General features: G+C 39.8%; 1 protein-coding gene across 1 annotated transcript; it reads left to right on the top strand.

The window, feature by feature from the left end:
- The first annotated feature begins 506 nt into the window (after positions 1–506).
- LOC127954710 (ras-related protein Rab-3D) lies at positions 507–16,853 on the top strand. Its single transcript, XM_052553401.1, has 5 exons — positions 507–669; positions 9,994–10,227; positions 14,838–14,956; positions 15,061–15,185; positions 15,921–16,853. The coding sequence occupies exons 2-5, from the start codon at positions 9,994–9,996 to the stop codon at positions 16,103–16,105; spliced, it is 663 nt and encodes a 220-aa protein (XP_052409361.1). The 5' UTR covers positions 507–669; the 3' UTR covers positions 16,106–16,853.
- The last annotated feature ends 3,454 nt before the right edge of the window (positions 16,854–20,307 follow it).

Consider the following 20,307-nt stretch of genomic DNA (forward strand, 5'->3'; position numbering starts at 1 on the left):
CACACACACGAAGTCAATGGGGACCAGCAGCTGAAGGTGAACTATTCTTTTAACTTGATTCGCATTTCATAAGTTGGAATTTGCATTTAATTGTCCACAGCTCACAGGATGTAATGGCATTCTGGGAAATTAAGAGTTTTCACTCTAGCAGTAATGAAAAATGTATTTAAAACGATTTATTAAATGTCTATTTATCTGCACGGCCGATAAACATTAAAACTTAAAGACTTAATTGTAAAAAAATAATAATAATATAAGGCTTTTTTAATTCCTACTTCCTTAAATTAATATATTAATTGTAATTGTGCATCCTGTTTACTAGCTCAGTTGAATCAAATTGAAAATGTAAATGTATTTCAAATGACCGATAGATAGTTAGATAAAGAACATAATTTGTATTTTACATTTCCAATACAATTCAAGTATATTCAGAAAAGTTTGTAAAGTGAAAGAAAAGTAACTGAGCGGAAAAGAAAAAGAAAACGAACGGAGCTGGAAGCTGCTGTGTAAATAAACACTTCAGATCCGGGAGCTCTGTCACGCTCGCACGCACGCACGCTTGCACACAATCACACTCATACACTCACACACCGACAGAGTTTGTTCCATGCGAGGAAGTACCAGGCTGTTACCGGAGCACGAGATAAAGCGTCGAGTATCCGTGTGAGGGTAAGAACCTCATTTAATTTAGTTTTTGCGTCTGAGAGTTATTTTTTACCCTTATGCACCTTTCTGTGTTTCTGAATGTAAAATCTTTATGAACTGTGTAGGTCATGCAGCAAATGAACTGTTAACATTTGTTCATCCTGCCATCGTGATTGTCGTTGTTGTAGTTCTTTCAAATAGTTCAGAACGCCAGAGAACGAAGATTCGAATTCAGTCCGGATTGAACAGCTGTGTACATAAACAATGACACTACCACGGTATTCTTCCACGGTTCTCTTCTTTGGAATGCCATGTGAATACCAAGGTACATATCAAAAGTATAACCCGATAGACTACCATAGGCGTAAATTCCTTACTAAATACTTGAAATACTGGTGTGAGTAGTAAAACAACACAAAATGAGAAAAAAAAAAACGTTTTAAGTTTAGAAAGATTTTTAGTCTCCCCCTCCCTTGCCTCACGGTGCTTTGGTCCAAATACCTGTACCAAATACCTATTTACATCACCAGTGAGAGAACTCCAGTAAGTAAGGCTGTCAATGTCTATTCTATTCACTTAAAAGTCGGATGAAGTGATTATTTTCTCTTTAATGCATGATGCCATGAATAGTTTTCGATGAGTCCACTATGTTTATAATAATAACGTTACCCGTTTGACGGAAAGGGTTGCCAGGTGTTCATAACAAAACTAGCCAGAGACCCTGTCCCTCAAAACACTGTTTGGCCCTCTGTGTGAGTGATGAAGTCACTCTGATCTCTACAGCACTTCTGAGAAAGACATTCAAACCAGCTGAGGTCAATTCTGGTCCTTCGGGGTGTAAATATGATATTCTACAAATCTGCTCTTTTCAGTGTTGTAACTGTGGTATAGATCAAAAAAAAAAAAAGTCAAGCACATTGAATCTAATTCTATGAGCCCAGATATGCCCATAACATTTAAATATGAATATCATTGATTGATTGTACTATTAAAGTTTTGGTGTAAATGTATATGTTTGTTTGTTGTTTACTTGTTTCTTATTGAAACCCAAGAAAGAAGTCTACATTACAACTGAGAAGATAGCATCTAGTTTGATAAAATGTTATTTTGCTTAAAATTCTACAGTGGTTAACCATAGATTATAGCAAATAAAATGGTGGTAACTTGTTATTAATCACAATTGTCATCAAAACAGATTCTTAAAAGCTTATTGCATAGTTGAAGGTGATGGCATGGAGTTAATATTTTAGTAAGTCTATATTATTAGTGTGAAATATTAAGCTCTGATTCTATGCAGATTAAAGTAATGTTAATGGGGGGAAGGGGTTCCATTCAGCCCATAGCACTATTGATTTGTGTCTCTCGTGGGACAAGTGGGATGGGATTCGCTGTTCCTACTAATGGACAAAGGGCTGTGCTGAGTGCCGTTTGGTATAAAACCGTTAGATTGAGTTGTGAAACGAATGGTGAGCAAAGATCTGCCATGTCAGGTCTGTTTTATGTTGTTGCATTAGGGTTTCATCCAGACACACATCTGAACTGCAGAAATGAAGCGGTCACAAAGTAGCTTGAGAGATTTGGGGTGTCTTATTGTTGAAGATCATGGAGCTAAATCCACTTTGATTGACATCTCTGGCTTCAGTTTTAGTATCAAAAGGTCTCATGCAGTCGGTGCACATGCTCAACATGTGACAAGACTTTTCAGCTTAAGATCCTTCGAGAATATAAGACCTTAGAAAATACAGTTTTACTCAAATTGTAATGTTTCATTTGAACAACAAGGCAATAACAGCAAGTGGAAACATTGTTTAAAGGAAACGTATGCATGTAGTTTTTGCCTATAACTATAAATGTATTTAATTGTGAAGAAAAGATGATTCTGAGTTTGTGTTTTGACATTTAATTATTGTTTGCCAAATTACTTAAAGTGAAAGTTCACAGGAAATATGTTGATTGATGTTGGTTTAGTCATATAGACTTTCATTGTACACAAGTCCGGGAAGAATTGTTAATGTTTTAGAACGAAGTCTCTTCTGCTCACGAAGGCTGCATTTATTTAATGGAAAATACTGTAAAACAGCAATATTATGAAATACTATTACAATTTAAAATAACTGTTTTCTCTTTGAATATATTGTAAAATGTAATTTATTCCTGTGATTTCAAAGCTGAATTTTCAGCATCATTACTGTCTTCAGTGTCACATGGTCCTTACAAAGTCCAAAAGAACATTTATTTGAAATATAAATCTTTTGTAACATTGCTCTCACCTTTGATGGATGTAATGCATCCTTACTGAATAAAAATATAAATTTCTTTTTTAGCAGTTCCTTTTACACAATCTGTGCTTGTTTTTATTAGAGCAGTTTTCCTCTTAAAATAGGAAGACGTTTCAAAACCTCTGAAGTGTTTCTTGTTGTCTTACCCAATGATTTTGCAACCCTAACCTACACTGTAAACCTGACTAACCACCAGTTACAAACTTCTCAAGATCATGTGCAGAGAGCACATGATCATCAGAATCATTTTTCATCAAGAGTGTCTGTGCGAGTGATGTGCCACTAACACAGGTCTTTCAGCCCCCTCAGAATCACAGACGTGCCCTTCTAAATTACTATTGCAGTTTTAGTTCAAAATGATGCTGCCTAACAAGTGTCCTCGAGACAATAGCTGCTGTGGGCAGTCACTCTCTTTGTAGTAACATCTCCACCTCTGGGGAGGAGTGGTGTTTGGAGTGCTTCCCTCGCTTTTTAATCGGTCTGCGCACTTTTTTCTTTGGGCCGTCACCTTGGTAAGCTTCTCCATCAGGCTGGTGAGGGTCTGATTGATCGGCTGGACGGTGGCGGTTTTATTTCCATTCCCAAGAGTTTGCCTGTTAATTTGAGCACTTGTGTCAGTGGACATGGCCGGTTCTGAGGGTAATCAGATACAGTATGTGTTTTCAGACCAGAAGAGGTGATTGATGTGTTTGAAGCAAGCGGAAACCTCCCTCTCTCTGTCATGAAGCCAACAAGGAAGTGACTTAAACTGTAATTCATCGACTGGCCGCTTGAGGCTGGCTCCAAAAGGGAGTCAGTCCCATAGATATCCCATGTTAAAATGCCCAACATTACAGCACAAAAAACATGTTTACAGCCTGGTTCATAAAATGATTTAGGTCTATATAGCTAATTTTGCCCTTCATGACAACTGTGAGGAGGGTGATTTTTTTCATATAAATCATCTGTTTAAATTATTTTAAGACTAAAAGTTCTGCATAATTAAGGGTGTGGCCACTTGAGTGACAGGTGGATTGCCGCTGCTGTCACTGCCGTCGAGCTAGGTGGGCGTGGCTTCAGCAACCAGCTCCCGCTTTTTTGCCCATTTTCGATTACCGGGGAGTGACAAGATGAAGAAGGCTGGCTCCGCCCACTTTGAGCTTCAAATCGCTCATCAGAAAACTGCAGATGAAATCACGGCCACTACGTCCATGTTTCCCTATCATAGGTCACTTCGATGCTGCGGTGACGTCACCACGTATGGGAACACCTCCGGTGTGACGAATGTCTGAAGCCCTATACCATCCCGCCAATCCTATTGGCCAAATGGCGCATAGCACCACCCTACGCATGCGCACGCATGATATACCTGGGTGCAGCGCGCCATTTCGCTCAGATTTCATTCCTTCAGGAATAGCGAATCATCTGTGCCCTATCATCTCGCGTTCTCCAGCGATCTCTTCGAGCAGTGTTAACTCCTCTTCGCGGACGCGATGAGTTTTTGCAAATGCAAGGAGCCATGTACCAGGTACATCACGGCGGGGGACACTCATGACAGGTGCGTAGTATGTCTTGGTTTACATCACGCACAGGCGGCGCTTAGCGGCCTTTCTTCCTGTCCCCATTGTGATGCCCTGCGGCTCAGAGTACTGCGCTCTAGGGTGGAAGTATTCTCTAATGTCGCCCTCGAGTCTAACCCCCGTCAGGTCACCTCTGCGACTGCCGAGGCACCGCACGAGGCGAGGGCCTGGGGTGACACGTGCGACATGGACTTTGTGGACAGCGCAGCGCTGGAATATTCTCCACATCGCTCGCTCTCCCCTACCCTGCTGCAGAATAAAACTTATACTGAGCCTGTCGTCTTCTCTAATGAGGATTTACTTCCCACACCGGAGGCATGCGCCGCCATCTCCTTCGGTTGTGGACGCTATGACGACGGTGTTTTATCCACCGCGGCCTCGGGGTCTGAGGACTTCGCGACCGACACTAGCCCTCTTCCTCCTAGCGGACAGGAGAGGCGTGTTTCCCCCTCCTACAGTGAGCTGTTGGATGTGGTTTCTCGTGCGGTGGGTAAATTGGGGCTAGACTGGGAGGTTGACAAGGCCGAGGCCCAACCTTCTTCTAAGCTGGACGACCGTTTTCTAACTAGTCGGACACCTACACAGCCCCGGAGGCCTTTACCTTTTTTCCCGGACCTCCACCAGGAGGTTTCGAGGTCCTGGAAACAGCCGTTTTCGGCGCGGATCACTCATGCTGCGGCCGCGGATTTCGCCACCGTTTCTGATATGGCGAACCATGGCTACACTATGATGCCCCCGGTGGAAGAGACTCTCGCCGAACACCTTGCGCCTAGTTCGGCCGCGGCATGGAAGTCTCGCCCCTTCTTCCTTCGAAGGCGTGTCGAGTCACGTCTAGTTTGGTGGGTAAATCCTACATGGCGGCTGGTCAAGCGGCTGCTTTACTCCACTCTATTGCGGTCCTTCAGGCCTACCAAGCGGAGTTATTGAAGGAATTGGATGAAGGGGAGGGCATCACACCGGAGGCAGTGAAAGAACTTCGCAGAGCTACGGATTTGGCGCTACGTGCTACCAAACATACCGCTCGTGCAGTGGGCCGTACTATGGCCGGTTTGATTTCGGTTGAGCGCCACCTCTGGCTTTATCTCACCGATATTAAGGAGAAGGATAAATCTTTCCTTATGAATGCCCCTGTCTCCAGGGATGGGTTGTTCGGTGAGGCTGTCACGTCAGTAGTGGAGAAGTTCAGGGCAGCGAAACAGCAATCAGCCGCTTTCCGCCAGCTGATTCCCCGCAGACCCAGGGAGGTTGAACGCCGGCAAGCGCCCGCGCGTTCTCGCTCAACCTCCTCTCACCGCCAGCGAGCAGCCTCTCGAGAGGAACCCACACCTATGGCGCCTCCTCGTAAGGATTGGGGCCCTAGGGTTTTTCCTCCGGCGCACCAGCGTCAACGTAAACGATTGAACCTGACCTCGACGGCTAAAGCCTCTCGTTCTCGGGTACCGAATAGCAGCTCCTGATCTTTTTGCTGCTTGCCAGGGACTGTGCCCTCCGCTAGAGAGCGCTGTCGGACCGCTTTCGCGCATCCTACACTCTCATTGCAGTCCCCATGCTCAAACATTGACTGTCTCGCCAAACAGCGCCTCGAGCAACATTGGATCGAGCTGTAATGACAGACGCTCCCTCAGACACTCTGCGCAATCCTGCTTTCGGAGTTCGAGGGACGACTCAAGGACCCTACACAAACGACCCGTTTATGACGGCTCGCGCAGCCGCTGCTTTTTCGCTAGCGGCAGAGCCCGATGTTCCATCTGTTGGCCTAATTCCTGCCGTGGACACGTTTCAGGATTATACTCAACGGAACGCAACGACTCTGGCGCATACGCTTCCCCGGTGCACGAACACCACGGGTTTTTCGTGTCCGGTCGTTTTAACGCGTATGACAGCGTTGCAGGGAGCGGAAGTTTTGAAACCGCTAATATTGTTTCGGGCCGCGTGGGAACGCTTGCCCGGCATTTCTCAATGGGTTTTACGCACGGTTTGTCACGGATACACCATTCAGTTTCGGAAAGGCCCGCCTCCTTTCCGCGGAATTCTTTCCACTACGGTGAAGTCTACGGAAATGGCGGTGCTGCGACAGGAAATGTCAGCTCTGCTGAGCAAAGGGGCTATAGAAGAAGTACACCCCTCTCAGATGGAGACAGGTTATTTCGTGGTACCGAAAAAAGACGGCGGATTACGGCCCATTCTGGATTTACGCCGTCTGAATCTTGCACTCAGACCGAGCAAATTCAAGATGTTGACGGTGAAATCTATTCTGTCTCAGATCCGACTAAACGATTGGTTTATTACGATCGATCTGAAGGATGCGTATTTCCATATTCAGATCGTCAAGAGACACAGGAAGTTCCTCAGATTCGCTTTAGAGGGCAAAGCGTATCAGTACCGCGTTCTTCCCTTTGGCTTGGCTTTAGCGCCCCGTACTTTCTCAAAATGCATGGACGCAGCTCTGGCCCCGTTGCGGCTCCAGGGCGTTCGTGTGTTGAATTATTTGGACGATTGGCTGGTGCTAGCGCAATCGCGGACTCAAGCACACTCTCACCGAGATCTTGTGCTGAATCATTTAAACAGCCTGGGCTTACGAACAAATTTCAAGAAAAGTGTTTTAACTCCCTCTCAACGGATAACTTTTCTGGGAATAGATCTGGACTCTCGCGCGATGACAGCGAAGCTTTCTCTCCCGCGCGCTCAGTCGATTGCGTCATGCGTGCGGCACTTCAAAGCGGGTCGCACGGTGACCGTGAGATTGTGCCTCAGGCTCTTGGGTCTAATGGCAGCAGCATCCCCCGTGATTCGTCTGGGATTGCTTCAAATGCGCCCCTTTCAGTGGTGGACAAAAAGGCGGAATATTTCACCCCGTTGTCTCCCGCATCGCACGATTTCGGTGACACGGCGGTGTGTGATGTCGCTAAAATTTTGGATGTCAACCGAATTTCTCCTGTCAGGAGTTCGACTGGGAATGTATGCTTTCCGAGAGACTGTCACGACGGACGCGTCTTTGACTGGTTGGGGAGCTGTGTGTCGAGGGCGACCAGCCCACGGAGTATTGACAGCGGCTCAGCGCGGCTGGCACATAAACAGACTGGAATTACTGGCAGTTTTTCTGGCTCTCCAGTATTTCACGGATCTGCTGATCGGCCGTCATGTGCTGCTCAGATCAGACAACACAGCGGTTGTGTCTTATCTGAACCATCAAGGAGGATTGCACTCTCGCCCCCTGTGCAGGCTGGCGAGGCATGTTCTTCTGTGGTCTCGGGACAAATTTCTGTCGATTCGGGCCATTCATGTCCCCGGACGATTGAATTTCGGAGCGGACTTGCTATCCAGACAGGCTCTGGAACAGGGAGAATGGCGATTACACCCCCAGACGGTGGATCTTTTATGGCGGATATTCGGCAAAGCGAAAGTGGATTTATTTGCGTCGAGCATGACTACGCATTGCCCGCTATGGTTCTCCCTACGCTCCCCATCGCCCCTGGGCGTGGATGCGTTAGCTCACAGCTGGCCCAGGACCAGTCTGTATGCATTTCCTCCGATTCGTTTGAACCCAGCGGTATTATGCAGAATACGGCGGGACAGAGTGGAACAGCTGCTGCTGGTGGCTCCGCGATGGCACACGCAGCCGTGGTTTGCGGATCTGATCAGTCTGCTAGCGGGCTCTCCGTGGGAGATTCCCCTCAGACAGGATTTATTATCACAAGCACAGGGGCTGATTTGGCACCCGAGGCCAGATCTGTGGAAACTGTGGGCGTGGCCATTGAGCGGAGTGCATTAGTATGTCCCGGTCTTTCTGTTGAAACCACTGAGACTATATTGAATTCTAGAGCAGCTTCTACGAGACGCTTATATGCTTTCAAGTGGAGACTGTTTACAGCCTGGTGTGGCAATCATAATGTGGATCCAGTTTACTGCCCAGTGGCTTCAGTGCTGGAGTTCCTCCAGGAGCGTTTTTCGGATGGCGTTACACCAGCCACTTTAAAGGTTTACGTGGCAGCCATTTCAGCTTACCACGAATACATAGGCGGTGCCTCTGTGGGGCGTCATCCATTGGTTTCTCGTTTCATACAGGGTGCGCGACGGCTGAGGCCTTTCCGCCCTGTGCGCGTTCCTTCATGGGATTTATCCATTGTGTTGCTAGGTTTATCAGGGCATCCGTTTGAGCCCTTGGAGACCGTATCGGATAAATTCCTGACACTGAAGACACTTCTTATCATGGCTTTATCCTCCCTCAAGAGAGTTGGGGATTTACAGGCTCTTTCTGTTTCACCCTCATGCATGGAATTTGCACCGGGCTCTGTGAAGGTGCTGCTGCGGCCCAGGCCTAACTATGTTCCTAAGGTCGCATCTAACCCCTTTCGCTTTCAGCAAGTGGTTCTGGAAGCTTTTTCACCTGCTGAGGCTGGGTCAGGAGATCTAAGTCTTTGCCCTGTGAGAGCTTTAAAGACTTATGTGGATCGTACAGCCCCTTGGCGTGAATCTGACCAGCTGTTTGTCTGCTTTGGACATAAAAGTAAGGGCCATGCGGTTACAAAGCAGCGCATGTCCCATTGGCTGGTGGAGGCAATTTCTTTGGCCTATGAGGCGCGCGGACTCGCTTCGCCCTTAGGAATTAAGGCTCATTCCACTCGAGCTGTGGCTTCTTCTCAAGCTTTTCTCAGTGGCTCTTCTATGGATGATATCTGTGCTGCGGCAGGATGGTCCTCACCGAGCACTTTTATCAAGTCCTACAGTCTGGATGTGAGGATGGCCCCTGGCTCCCGGGTTCTCTCCGCTTGAGCAGATGCTTCCTCGGATCTCAGTTGTCAGGTACGTCAGGCGTTTTGGTATATCGTTCCCATACGTGGTGACGTCACCGCAGCATCGAAGTGACCAATGATAGGGAACATCTCGGTTACGTATGTAACCTTGGTTCCCTGAATAGGGAACGAGATGCTGCGGTTCTGGCCGTTCCGTACCTTGATAATTCTTCATCTTCAGTCATGAAATCTGAGCGAAATGGCGCGCTGCACCCAGGTATATCATGCGTGCGCATGCGTAGGGTGGTGCTATGCGCCATTTGGCCAATAGGATTGGCGGGATGGTATAGGGCTTCAGACATTCGTCACACCGGAGGTGTTCCCATACGTGGTGACGTCACCGCAGCATCTCGTTCCCTATTCAGGGAACCAAGGTTACATACGTAACCGAGATGTTTTATACAGTCTATGGTTTGAAGTCAACATGAAACGGCGTTCGCAAAACCTATTTTACTTCTGTTGTGTGATTTGTTTCCGAGTGAAACAGGATATTTGATGAGAACATATTGTATGGGACTGTTGAGCAATTAAATAGAGCCAGTTTTGTTTTCATGTTGACTTTGAATGAGAAGCTAAATTTATTATGTATGTACTATTGCATCTAAATAAAATGTGAGGTCATATGATAAGCAGAATTGAATTGATTTCTAAATATTATCAAGTGGTTTTCTGTTCATTTTGGAATTAAATCTAAAGCACTCTTTTTGTCTCTTTCAGATGACATCCGTGACCAACTCGCGTCTCCAGCCGTCACATATAGACGCGGCCGACCAAAACTTTGACTACATGTTTAAACTCCTCATCATCGGCAACAGCAGCGTCGGTAAAACCAGCTTCCTGTTTCGCTATGCGGACGATTCCTTCACTTCAGCCTTCGTCACCACGGTGGGGATCGATTTTAAGATCAAAACGGTTTTTCACAACAACAAAAGAATCAAGCTGCAAATCTGGGTAAGTTTGGATGTCATGTTGATGCAAGATCAATCCCATCTACTCAAGTGTTTTATTAAAAAATATATTTATAATATATAAATAAATATATAAATAAATAAATATAAAATATTGCACCATTCAAAAGTTTTGTCTCAGTATGTTTAAAAAAAGAAAAGTTTTTAAAAGATTTTAAAAGAAGTCCCTTATGTTCACCAAGACTACATTTTTTAGATCAAAAATAGAGTAAAAATAGTAATATTATGAAATATTATAACAGTTTTCAGCATCATTACTTTAGTCTTCAGTGTCACATGAACCTTCAGAAATCATTCTAATATGCTGATTTGTTGCCCAATTAATAACAGTTTTTTCTGCTTAATAATTTATACCATATATTTTTCAAGAGTCTTTGATGAATAAGAGAGTTCAAAGAACCATATTTATTTTAAATAGGTTTATTTTTATTTTATAAGATTTTTTGTTATTATTATTCATTTGTCATACCATAGGACTATGCAAAATTAACTAGAGAAGCATAAACTGATTAAAAATGGTGAAAGGGATAAAAATATTGAGCGCTCTAATATCTTTGTAACCTAAAATATTGATTTAAAAAAAAAAAAAAAAAATGAGCACATTATATGTCAACTACCCACATTTCTGTGTCCTTTTGTGGACTTGGGCTGGGTTAGAGATGATACAGTTTGTTCTTTTGCGGTGAAAATATTTTCTAGGCTTCTGCAGCTGTAGTTAAAGTGAATGCTCAGATGTTGCAGGAAAGGTCAATGTATCCAGTGGTGATTGACGCTGCATTTTCTAACTGTAGATTCAAGCCTGTTTATTGGAAGATTTTACACTTTTGAAAGTGTTCATGCGGTCTAAACATGTAATTTGTTGTCTTCACCATGTTTCTATGTCTAGTCTTCTGCCCCTCATCATATAAGAGGCCTCTAATGTGTACTGTAGTTTAAAACTAGTTTGTGTTATATCATGCAGTTGTGTTTCAAGTCTGGATAGATCATGGAAATCATCTGAATAAACATGTTTGTAGTTATTTATACCATGATCTGTCTCAATACTCAATTCTGATTGGATGGCAGGTATGCATTAAGTTGCTGCATGGCTAGCGGTGTATTATCCCTCACATATATTTATCTCTAACACTTTTAATTGGCTCAAAACCACACTTTCTAAGTACAATTTCTGTAATAGTTTTCAAAACCCTAATCACAAATGACTGGAAAAGTCAGTCATTCATTAATCGAAAAGTGTAGAAACTGTGGCATCACAAATCATGAGTGTTTCACCATGTCTGTTGAGCAATCATGCTTGTGGTGTAAAACTCTGGTGGTTATTGCCAGACACAGAATGGCTTAAAGGATAAAGGTATGATGACTAACACAGACCTCTGAGAATGTTTCATTTGTCTGAATGTTTCCTGCTTTGTTTTCATGTGAGACTTAGGCTTTAAGTTTTAGCCTTAGGAATTGAAGAAGTTCAGATTACTGGTGTTATTAAAGAAACCTCAGAAAGCCATAATTATCAGCTGCAGAAGGGAGTGTAGCTGTAATGTCAGTACTGTGAGTGGGAGTGAAGTCAGCAAACTCCTGCACAGCAGAGATGTTGCTATGTTTCTATGTCGTTGTCTGCCTACTATTAACTACTATGTGAAACAGTTTACTCAAACAATAAATACAGTAATGTAGTATTCTGTATGTGACAGTGCATACTACTTCTTACATACTATACTGTAGTATGCTGTATGAAGCTGTATGACTGCAGGGTTATTTTAGTATCATTTAAGATTTGTATTAATATTTAGAATTTTTACATTTTGTTTCTATGTTAAGTTTTAGTAAGTTTGTTTGTGTTTTTCTCAGTTTTATTAGTTTTAGGGCATCAAGATACACTAAATTAAATCCAGCATGTTTTTAAAGGGATAGTTCATCCAAAAATGAACATTTGATGTTTATCTGCTTACCCCCAGGGCATACAGTTTAGGTGACACAAACCAAAATTTTAAGCTCAAACTGTTGCAGTCTATCAGTCTTATAATGTAAGTGGATGGGAATCAGAGCTAAAACACAATAAAACAAAAAACATACACAAACAAAACCAAATTAAACCCTGTTGCTTGTGATGATACGTTAATGTGTAAAGACACAAAAAGATCAGTATTTATGTCATTTTTTTCTGATTCAGGCAATGTCTGAACTGTGAGAACTCTTCTAAATGCATTTTCAGCAGCAGGCAGTGAAGCCTCTTCTTCTTCTTCTTCTTACTTTATGGCGGATCACAGATTTATAAGTGCATTACCACCACCTATCTCTCAAATGGACCATTTACACTCTCTCTACAATCCCAGTTAGGAGTATCAATGGTCCACTTGAGAGATAGGTGGCGGTAATGCACTGAAAAGTCTGCAATCTGCTATAAAGCAAGAAGAAGAAGAAGCCTCCTCACAAGCCTTCTGTTGAGAACGCACACAGGAGGACTCAGGAGAGTTTAATTTCGTTACACTGAAGTAAATATATATATATATATATATATATATATATATATATATATAGATAGATAGATAGATAGATAGATAGATAGATAGATTTATTGATTTTAATCTAGTTAAAATTTATTTGAATTCAAGTAAAAAAAAAAAATTATGGTTTCAGTTTTAGATAACCATAATAACCCTGATGATGTTTAATTCAGCCATTGTCATCCAGTTATCATTTTGCAAACATAAAAAAAGGTTCAAGTTAATTTGATTTATACAGCACATTTACAACAGTCCAGGAGCAAAATTAGAAGAGAATATGACATACAAAAAATACATAAAATATAACATACATAAACTATCAGTTTGCATTTTAATCCAATTCTGTGTTACAACATCATAAACCTGTGTTAAAACATAGGCTGTTAAGAGAACATAAGAGAAGGAGAACGTGGCTGATATCATTTCCAGTTAATTTGTTATAAATACTAGATATGACGGTCAAGTCAATGCATTGTGGGATGCAGGATTTCATGCAGTGCTATGCTGTATACTGTAGTTCATCAGGTATTTTATGCATGCAAATACTATATATTTTATACTATATACTATAATTGTGTAGAAACAATTTTAACTCAGAAATTGCTTGTAAATTTAATAAGGAAGTGGCAACACTTCACATTGAATTAAGCATGACCATTTTGATGTAGTTTTTACAGTGTGTTAGTTTCTAGATGAATGTGAGCTGGATGGCATTCAGTGTGTTTCCTCTTAATGTGTGCTTTGGCTCTGATCCAGTGACAGAAAGGCTTGTGTGTGTTAGTTTGAGCCTCCTGGCCACACTGAAGCTCTGGATCTGTTGACCTTTGACTGTCTGTCCAACAGGACCGCTCAGATAGAAAGAGCAGATGCACTGAAACACTTCTGTAGATAAAATGGTTGCAATGCATTTCTGTAGCTTACTCTAGTTTAATAAATGGTTCTTACGCATGATTTAAAAATGGAAATAGGCTAAGTGTTTGAAGATCCTTGAGGTAGTGGGTGCAAACCCTAAAACAGGATATTGTTGTGACATAGTGGACTGTGATTTGTGCTTATGATTCATAAAACATACATTAGCCGAATGGAAAATCATTGCCTTTGTTTACCACTAATTTTTTTTTTCTTGTCTCTTTGCACTTTGGTCTTTATAATTAATTCTTAACAAGTGAATAGTCATTGTGTTTTAAATAATAATTGATGTTACTAAGACTTACTAACAGGTTACTAAGCGACAGCCCATAGTTGCTGTGCCAACCCATGCCAATAGACCTGATGATTTTTAATTCCATTATTCATTTCCATTATTATAATTGTTTTTTTATAGATAGATATATAGATATTTTGATTGATAGTGAAGAGCAAGAATACACATACACATCATTTATAATAATATAATATATTTTTCACGTATAAATATGTATTATTTATATCTTTATAAATATAAAATTCAACAATTTCATATTATCTAATTTTATATAATATTATTTAAATAACAAATATATAAATTAGAATTATAAATATAAATATGTAATTTTTTATGTAAAATTGTAAATGAGTTAAATATGCATGTATTTTGTATACATGCTATGCATAATGTAAATAGAAAGCATAATATTAAATTAAATTAAATTTAAATAATAATAATAATAAATCAGTTAATTATTAATTACTAAGTTATAATTTTTAATTTATATTTACAATATTTTATTTATTAGAAATTATTTAAAAACATTACGATATACATTAATACATACATTTATGACTGAATTTGTAAAAATCTATGACTTATAATGTATACATATATTTTATTTATTTTGGTCGTTATTTTCTCATCATTTGCATAGAGGTTGTTAACAAAAAGATATAAAGCAAAATATGCTAAAAGAATGATCATCATCTAACACAGGCTTTTTAGATTTGGCTTCAGAAAAAAATGGTAGTGTTTCTTTGTAGAAAAAACAACTCTTGTCTGCCATCTACTGGCCACTATAGGTAATGAAGACTATTTATCTCATCACCAGCCTCACAACCCAGGATGTTGAATCCATGTATCTAATTAGGATTACTGTAATGAAATGATTATGTTGTCCAGGACACAGCCGGACAGGAGCGCTACAGAACCATCACTACAGCGTATTACAGAGGAGCCATGGGCTTCCTGCTGATCTACGACATCACAAACCAGGAATCGTTCAACGCCGTCCAGGACTGGTGAGGGACACACACTCACACACACACACACACACGCATGCATCTGAACATCATGTGTGTATAAAGAGTGTTTAATGTTCACGTTCTGCATGTTTGGCTCTCAGGGCCACTCAGATAAAGACATACTCATGGGACAACGCACAGGTGGTCCTGGTGGGCAACAAGTGTGACCTGGAAGATGACAGACTCATCCCCACCGAGGACAGTCAGAGATTGGCTCATGAACTCGGTGAGATGAAGCAAATTACAACTTCTTATGCCTTTTTTCAGATGCAGGCTGCAGATTTTGACTTTTTACTTCAGTGGAAATTGGAAACGTTCAAATATAATATATATATATATATATATATATATATATATATATATATATATATATATATATATATATATATATATATATATATATATATATACATACATACATACATATATATCTAGTAGAAAACTCTACTTTGGTTTATCAGGGGATCCCCATTTATTTATTTACCTCCCCACACCTCAATAATGTCCTTGAACAATCTACAAGTAAAATATATTATTATTAATGCAATTATTTATATATATAAAAGTAATTTATAAATATACAAAGTATTTAGAAATATATGTAATAAATATATTACTTATATAAATAAATAAAATGTGTAATTTAGATTGTAAAATTGTATGTAAATTAGTTTTAAAGTGAAACATATCATATATGGGTCTTTGTATATATCATGCTATACATCATACAAAATATTAAATATTACATTTAATAAAATAATATATATATATTTTTCAAGTTTTAGCTATTTTTAGTAAAAAAAAAAGATTAACTAAATTAAATTGAGACAATGTTTGCCTCTGCGACTAGCTGAAATTAAAATGTATTTTATTTTTAAGTAACATACAATTTCATGTCTTTAATTGTAGTTGGTGTTAACTATAATAACCCTGGCTTTGCTTTTTTTTCTGGTTTCCTCAGGTTTCCAGTTTTTCGAGGCCAGCGCCAAAGACAACATCAACGTGAAGCAGGTTTTTGAGTGTCTGGTGGACGTGATATGTAAGAAGATGAGTGAAAGTATGGACGCAGACGATCAGGTGTCCAACCACAAAGACTCCAGTGCGCAGGACACGTCTCCTGAGGGACACGCCGGCTGTGCCTGCTAAAACACACGCTCTCCGTCTTCTCCTCACCTGTTCACTACTACTTGGGATAATCTTTGCTTTTACTTCTTTTAACCCAAACAGCATCTGCCAAACGTGCTCGTGTTGTTTGTTGATGTGGATAGTCGTGGATTGAAATCTGACTGCACTAGTGATCTGCGTGTCTCCCGTAAACATTCACAGGTGTGTGTGCAGTGACGCAAACAGCTGGAGATACTGCACAGCGTTTTAAAGCTCCATCCACACCCATTGTTCACGCTCTCACCCCGTTCCCCAGCGTTTCTCTGTCTGTCCCTCAAAAAGGCCACGGTTCGATGGGTCTTTGTGGTTTCAGCAGGTGTTCTCTATCTCATCAGATACTGTATTTGGGTGTCTATCTGCTTTAAATTAGAGTCCCAATAGCTCATGCAGCACTGTTATGGAGATAAATGCACTGTGTTATTCAGATATGTGCAATCATGGGCTGTTGTTTGAAACTTATGTGCATCGCACGCTGAGAAACATCCACTCAAATCAATGTTTTACTGATATTTTTTGGAATAAGCGTATAAAGTTAAATTATAAGATAGCAAATAAACTATCTGCAACCCAAAATGTCCAGTATGATGTTGAAGATGTTTGCTTCTTCACTGAGGTTGTGTTATTAAAACAAAATGTTACGTATGATGTAATATTTTGCATAATATAGTTACATGATAAAATATGAAGCAATTATGGTTCAATTAAATAAAAAAATACAAAAATTAAACAATTCCTATTTTCTGCTTTCATTTTCATTTTTTTTGTGTTTTTGTCATATTTAGTAGTTTTGGGCTTTTTTAATGTCTGAATATTTTTTTATAGTTTTGGGGTGGTTTAATTTCTATATAGTTATTGATTTTTATTTCAGTTTTTGGTTATTATACATCAAATTAATATTTCAGATAATGTTTTTAGTTTTTCATTCAACGAATGGAAAATTAGAGAAAAAAGCAAAAAAAAAAAAAAACATCTTATGATTTTGGGTTCAGAAATGACCAGGACATGCTCTTGATCAGTTTTGTGAGATTCATGCATATGTGTTACGGTTCATTCAGCAGCAGTACAGTGGACACAAGTTTTGGCAATCTAGAGCCCTCTCTGGTCTTCTCTATCTCTGTGTTTGCACACTCTCTCCTGGCTGTCCGTTATGTCCACTGTTTCTTCAGAGTAGACAGATAGTGGTCTCGCTGAAGCGTTTTCCCGCCTGTTTTCAGCCTGTCGGACGATATCAAGCCATGTCACTTTTCTGTGAACCAGTGACTGGTTAAACTTGGATGTCTTTATAAAACCCTCCCATGCAATATATGCGTTATTAAAAGTCCCCTATATATATTTCCACTCTGTCATAATGTGCAACATGAGATGATCTGTAAGATTCTTAATTAGTTTCCTTTGGTTTTATGTCGCCTTCTCCCTTTACTGTCCCTTTATAACCAATTTTTTTTTAGTTTATCTGCTTGTTGTTTTTATTTCAAAATCATTAAAAGGCACTGGTTGAAGCCATTCAAGACAGATTACATTGCATTATTAAAGGCAATGTTTGTTTGCCTGTTGCATAACTAAGGAGTTAGTGAGAGGTTCTGAAGGGTTATAACAATAACAATATAAAAAAATGTTTTGCAGTTAGCTATTGCAAAAATTTAGCAGCACAAACACTATTGATTTCACAGTGCATGGATTTACACATTTATGCATCAACATTGACTTACATTGATTTCAGTGTACAGTATATGAATTCAATGCATATATTTTATCAGTTCGTTTCTATGATCGTGTGTTGCATGCTCTTAATTATTGAGTCCCAGGAATGCTTTAGCACTGAATGTTTTCTAGGGCATTGCTGGGTGTTGGTTAAGTTGTCACTTGCTGGCCTTTAATTTCCTGGTCTCTATGTATGGCTTGGATCGCTCCTTCATTCTTAAAAGTAGAAGTCCTTTATTTGCATTATTGGTTTCTTGAAGAATCTGTCCATTCCACAAAAGATTCTTTAGATTATTAAAATGTTCTTAAAACTAAGAAAAATGGTTCTCTTAAGGATTGTTCACTGAAAGATTCTTTGGGGAACCAAAAGAGTTTTTTTCTATTGATCACTGTAATTGATGTTCAGCTTGATGAACTCTGAACGCTCTAGTTGTCTTTGCGCAAAAAGGAAAGTGACTTTGCGATTTTTGACTTCATGCATGTATTTCTGCCAACTCCTCTGCCTTTATCTGCACACCCAGAAAACTATAAGAAATGGGGCTTACTGAATTTCATTTTCCTGTTACACACTACTAAACCACAACCACAAGAGCCAGAGGAAATGAAGGAAATACATGCACCAATGACCTGAGTGTCAGGGTTTTTTTGGGTGGGGGGGGGGGGGGGGGGGTTGGGTGGGTCAACTGTATCTTAACATGGAGGACACTGAAGCACATTCATTTATTATGGAAGGTGGATGGGGCCAAAATCTTTTAAACAGAACATTGTTCATCCATGTTAATGTCACAACATGCACAGCAGCCAATTAAACTGCTGTAATTGAAACAGTATTTACATATGTGATGTGATGGTACGTTGGTATATACAGACATTAGACATCACTTTTATTCGTGAAGGATGTCATAATGGGACTCTGGTATGCTTGTATGCAAATATCAGATGTTTGATCATGAGGGATAATGCAGCAGTGCTTTGTGTGTGTGATGTCAAGCGTATGCCATGATTTGTCATGTCCATTTTAGCTGTTTAGTTCAATGTTCTTTCGCAGGTAGAAAAGTCTTAATTTACATTGAAGCAATAATTAAATTAGTCTAGCATAGCAAATATCAGTAAAGCAATGCTGCAATACACTATTTCTATTTTATATGTCTATACGTACAAAAGAAACCTGTTCAAAATAAGCACATTAATGTAGATGAACAACATGTGTTTACGTGGTCATATTTGAGACCTTCTGGCCCTGTCCACCTTCCAGACTGTTGCACATTTATTCCAGACAATGACAAAGATGGGGGATTAATTAACAAGAGACTGAGGAAGAACAATTAGAGAATTAAAGTCCAGAGAAATCACTTATGAATTGAAATCGTAACATTTAGCCGTCACAGTAAGAGTCGTTATATGGGTCATCGTTATTATTCTGCTTGTATGGCCATGTGTTATGAAAATATTGAGAACTTAAGCAATGTTGCATCAAGGGAACCTGAGTATACACACATGAGGCACATTTTAAGTCGCTAAATTTATGATGTACTGATGGTTTGATACAATATATATTTTTGCTTATATCTTTAATAAGCTTGCTAATATTACAGGGATCTGTCTCCTTAAAAACAGCCTGAACATATCTCCAGAATGAAGCCATGAATCATAAATAACGTTTTATTATAGTCATTTCATCTTTTTGTATTCTATCTTTATTCTTTTTATTTATTATACAGTTATTAAAAATAAAATGAAAAAGACCTATGACACTTGCATGCTCAATCCTTTTTCTCTTCTATCTGTTTTCTTTTTATTTATTATATTATTTAAAAGCCCTTGCTACGTGTACTGCGTTTAAGATAACTGAGACTTGTTATAGCACTTATATAATATTGCTCTTTTGTTGTTTTTGATTGCTTCCAGTGTCCTCATTTGTCACAAGTCACTTTGGATAAAAGCGCCTGCTAAATGACTAAATGTAAATGTAAAGAGGCCATTGTTAAGATTATTTCAAGGCTTCAATCTCTGTACATTTGTCTCTCGAGCAAATGCACTTGATTCACTTCCTCTTTTACACATACACACTGTGCCCATGCTATTTTGGGTGAGAAACTGAAACCACCCCTAAACAGCTAGACAAATGCAAATGCACATTTTACACCTTACAATCAACAATTATATTTCTTTCCTACCCATATAAGGTATAATATCACTCCTGGACACTCTGAATGGGTGTCTGAGACATCCGGGCTGATGTTGTTTGTGTAAATATGACCTGAATAAAGTTAAGAATGCTTCAGTAGTGCACCAACTACTATAATATAACACTAAGATTATTGGACCATGATGATTTCAGTTTTTCTGCTCCAAATTGTAATTCATGTGTTACCGAGTCTTTGTAATTATTTGTGCAATTTCTGAGTGATATTTTTTTTTTCAGTGTATTTCAGTTTCCGAATTTTGCATTGAGGTTTTAATTGCTTTTGAGTAGCCTGCAT

The sequence above is a fragment of the Carassius gibelio genome, chromosome A3 (assembly GCF_023724105.1).
Source record: "Carassius gibelio isolate Cgi1373 ecotype wild population from Czech Republic chromosome A3, carGib1.2-hapl.c, whole genome shotgun sequence".
Classification (NCBI taxonomy): Eukaryota; Metazoa; Chordata; class Actinopteri; order Cypriniformes; family Cyprinidae; genus Carassius; species Carassius gibelio.

What these genes read in the sequence shown, in the direction of transcription:
- LOC127954710 (XM_052553401.1), top strand. Translation starts at nt 9,994, where the DNA reads ATGACATCCGTGACCAACTCGCGTCTCCAGCCGTCACATATAGACGCG. An exon ending in GAATCAAGCTGCAAATCTGG is followed by an intron (nt 10,228 to 14,837) that starts GTAAGTTTGGAT and finishes TATGTTGTCCAG; the next exon opens with GACACAGCCGGACAGGAGCG. An exon ending in GAGATTGGCTCATGAACTCG is followed by an intron (nt 15,186 to 15,920) that starts GTGAGATGAAGC and finishes TGGTTTCCTCAG; the next exon opens with GTTTCCAGTTTTTCGAGGCC.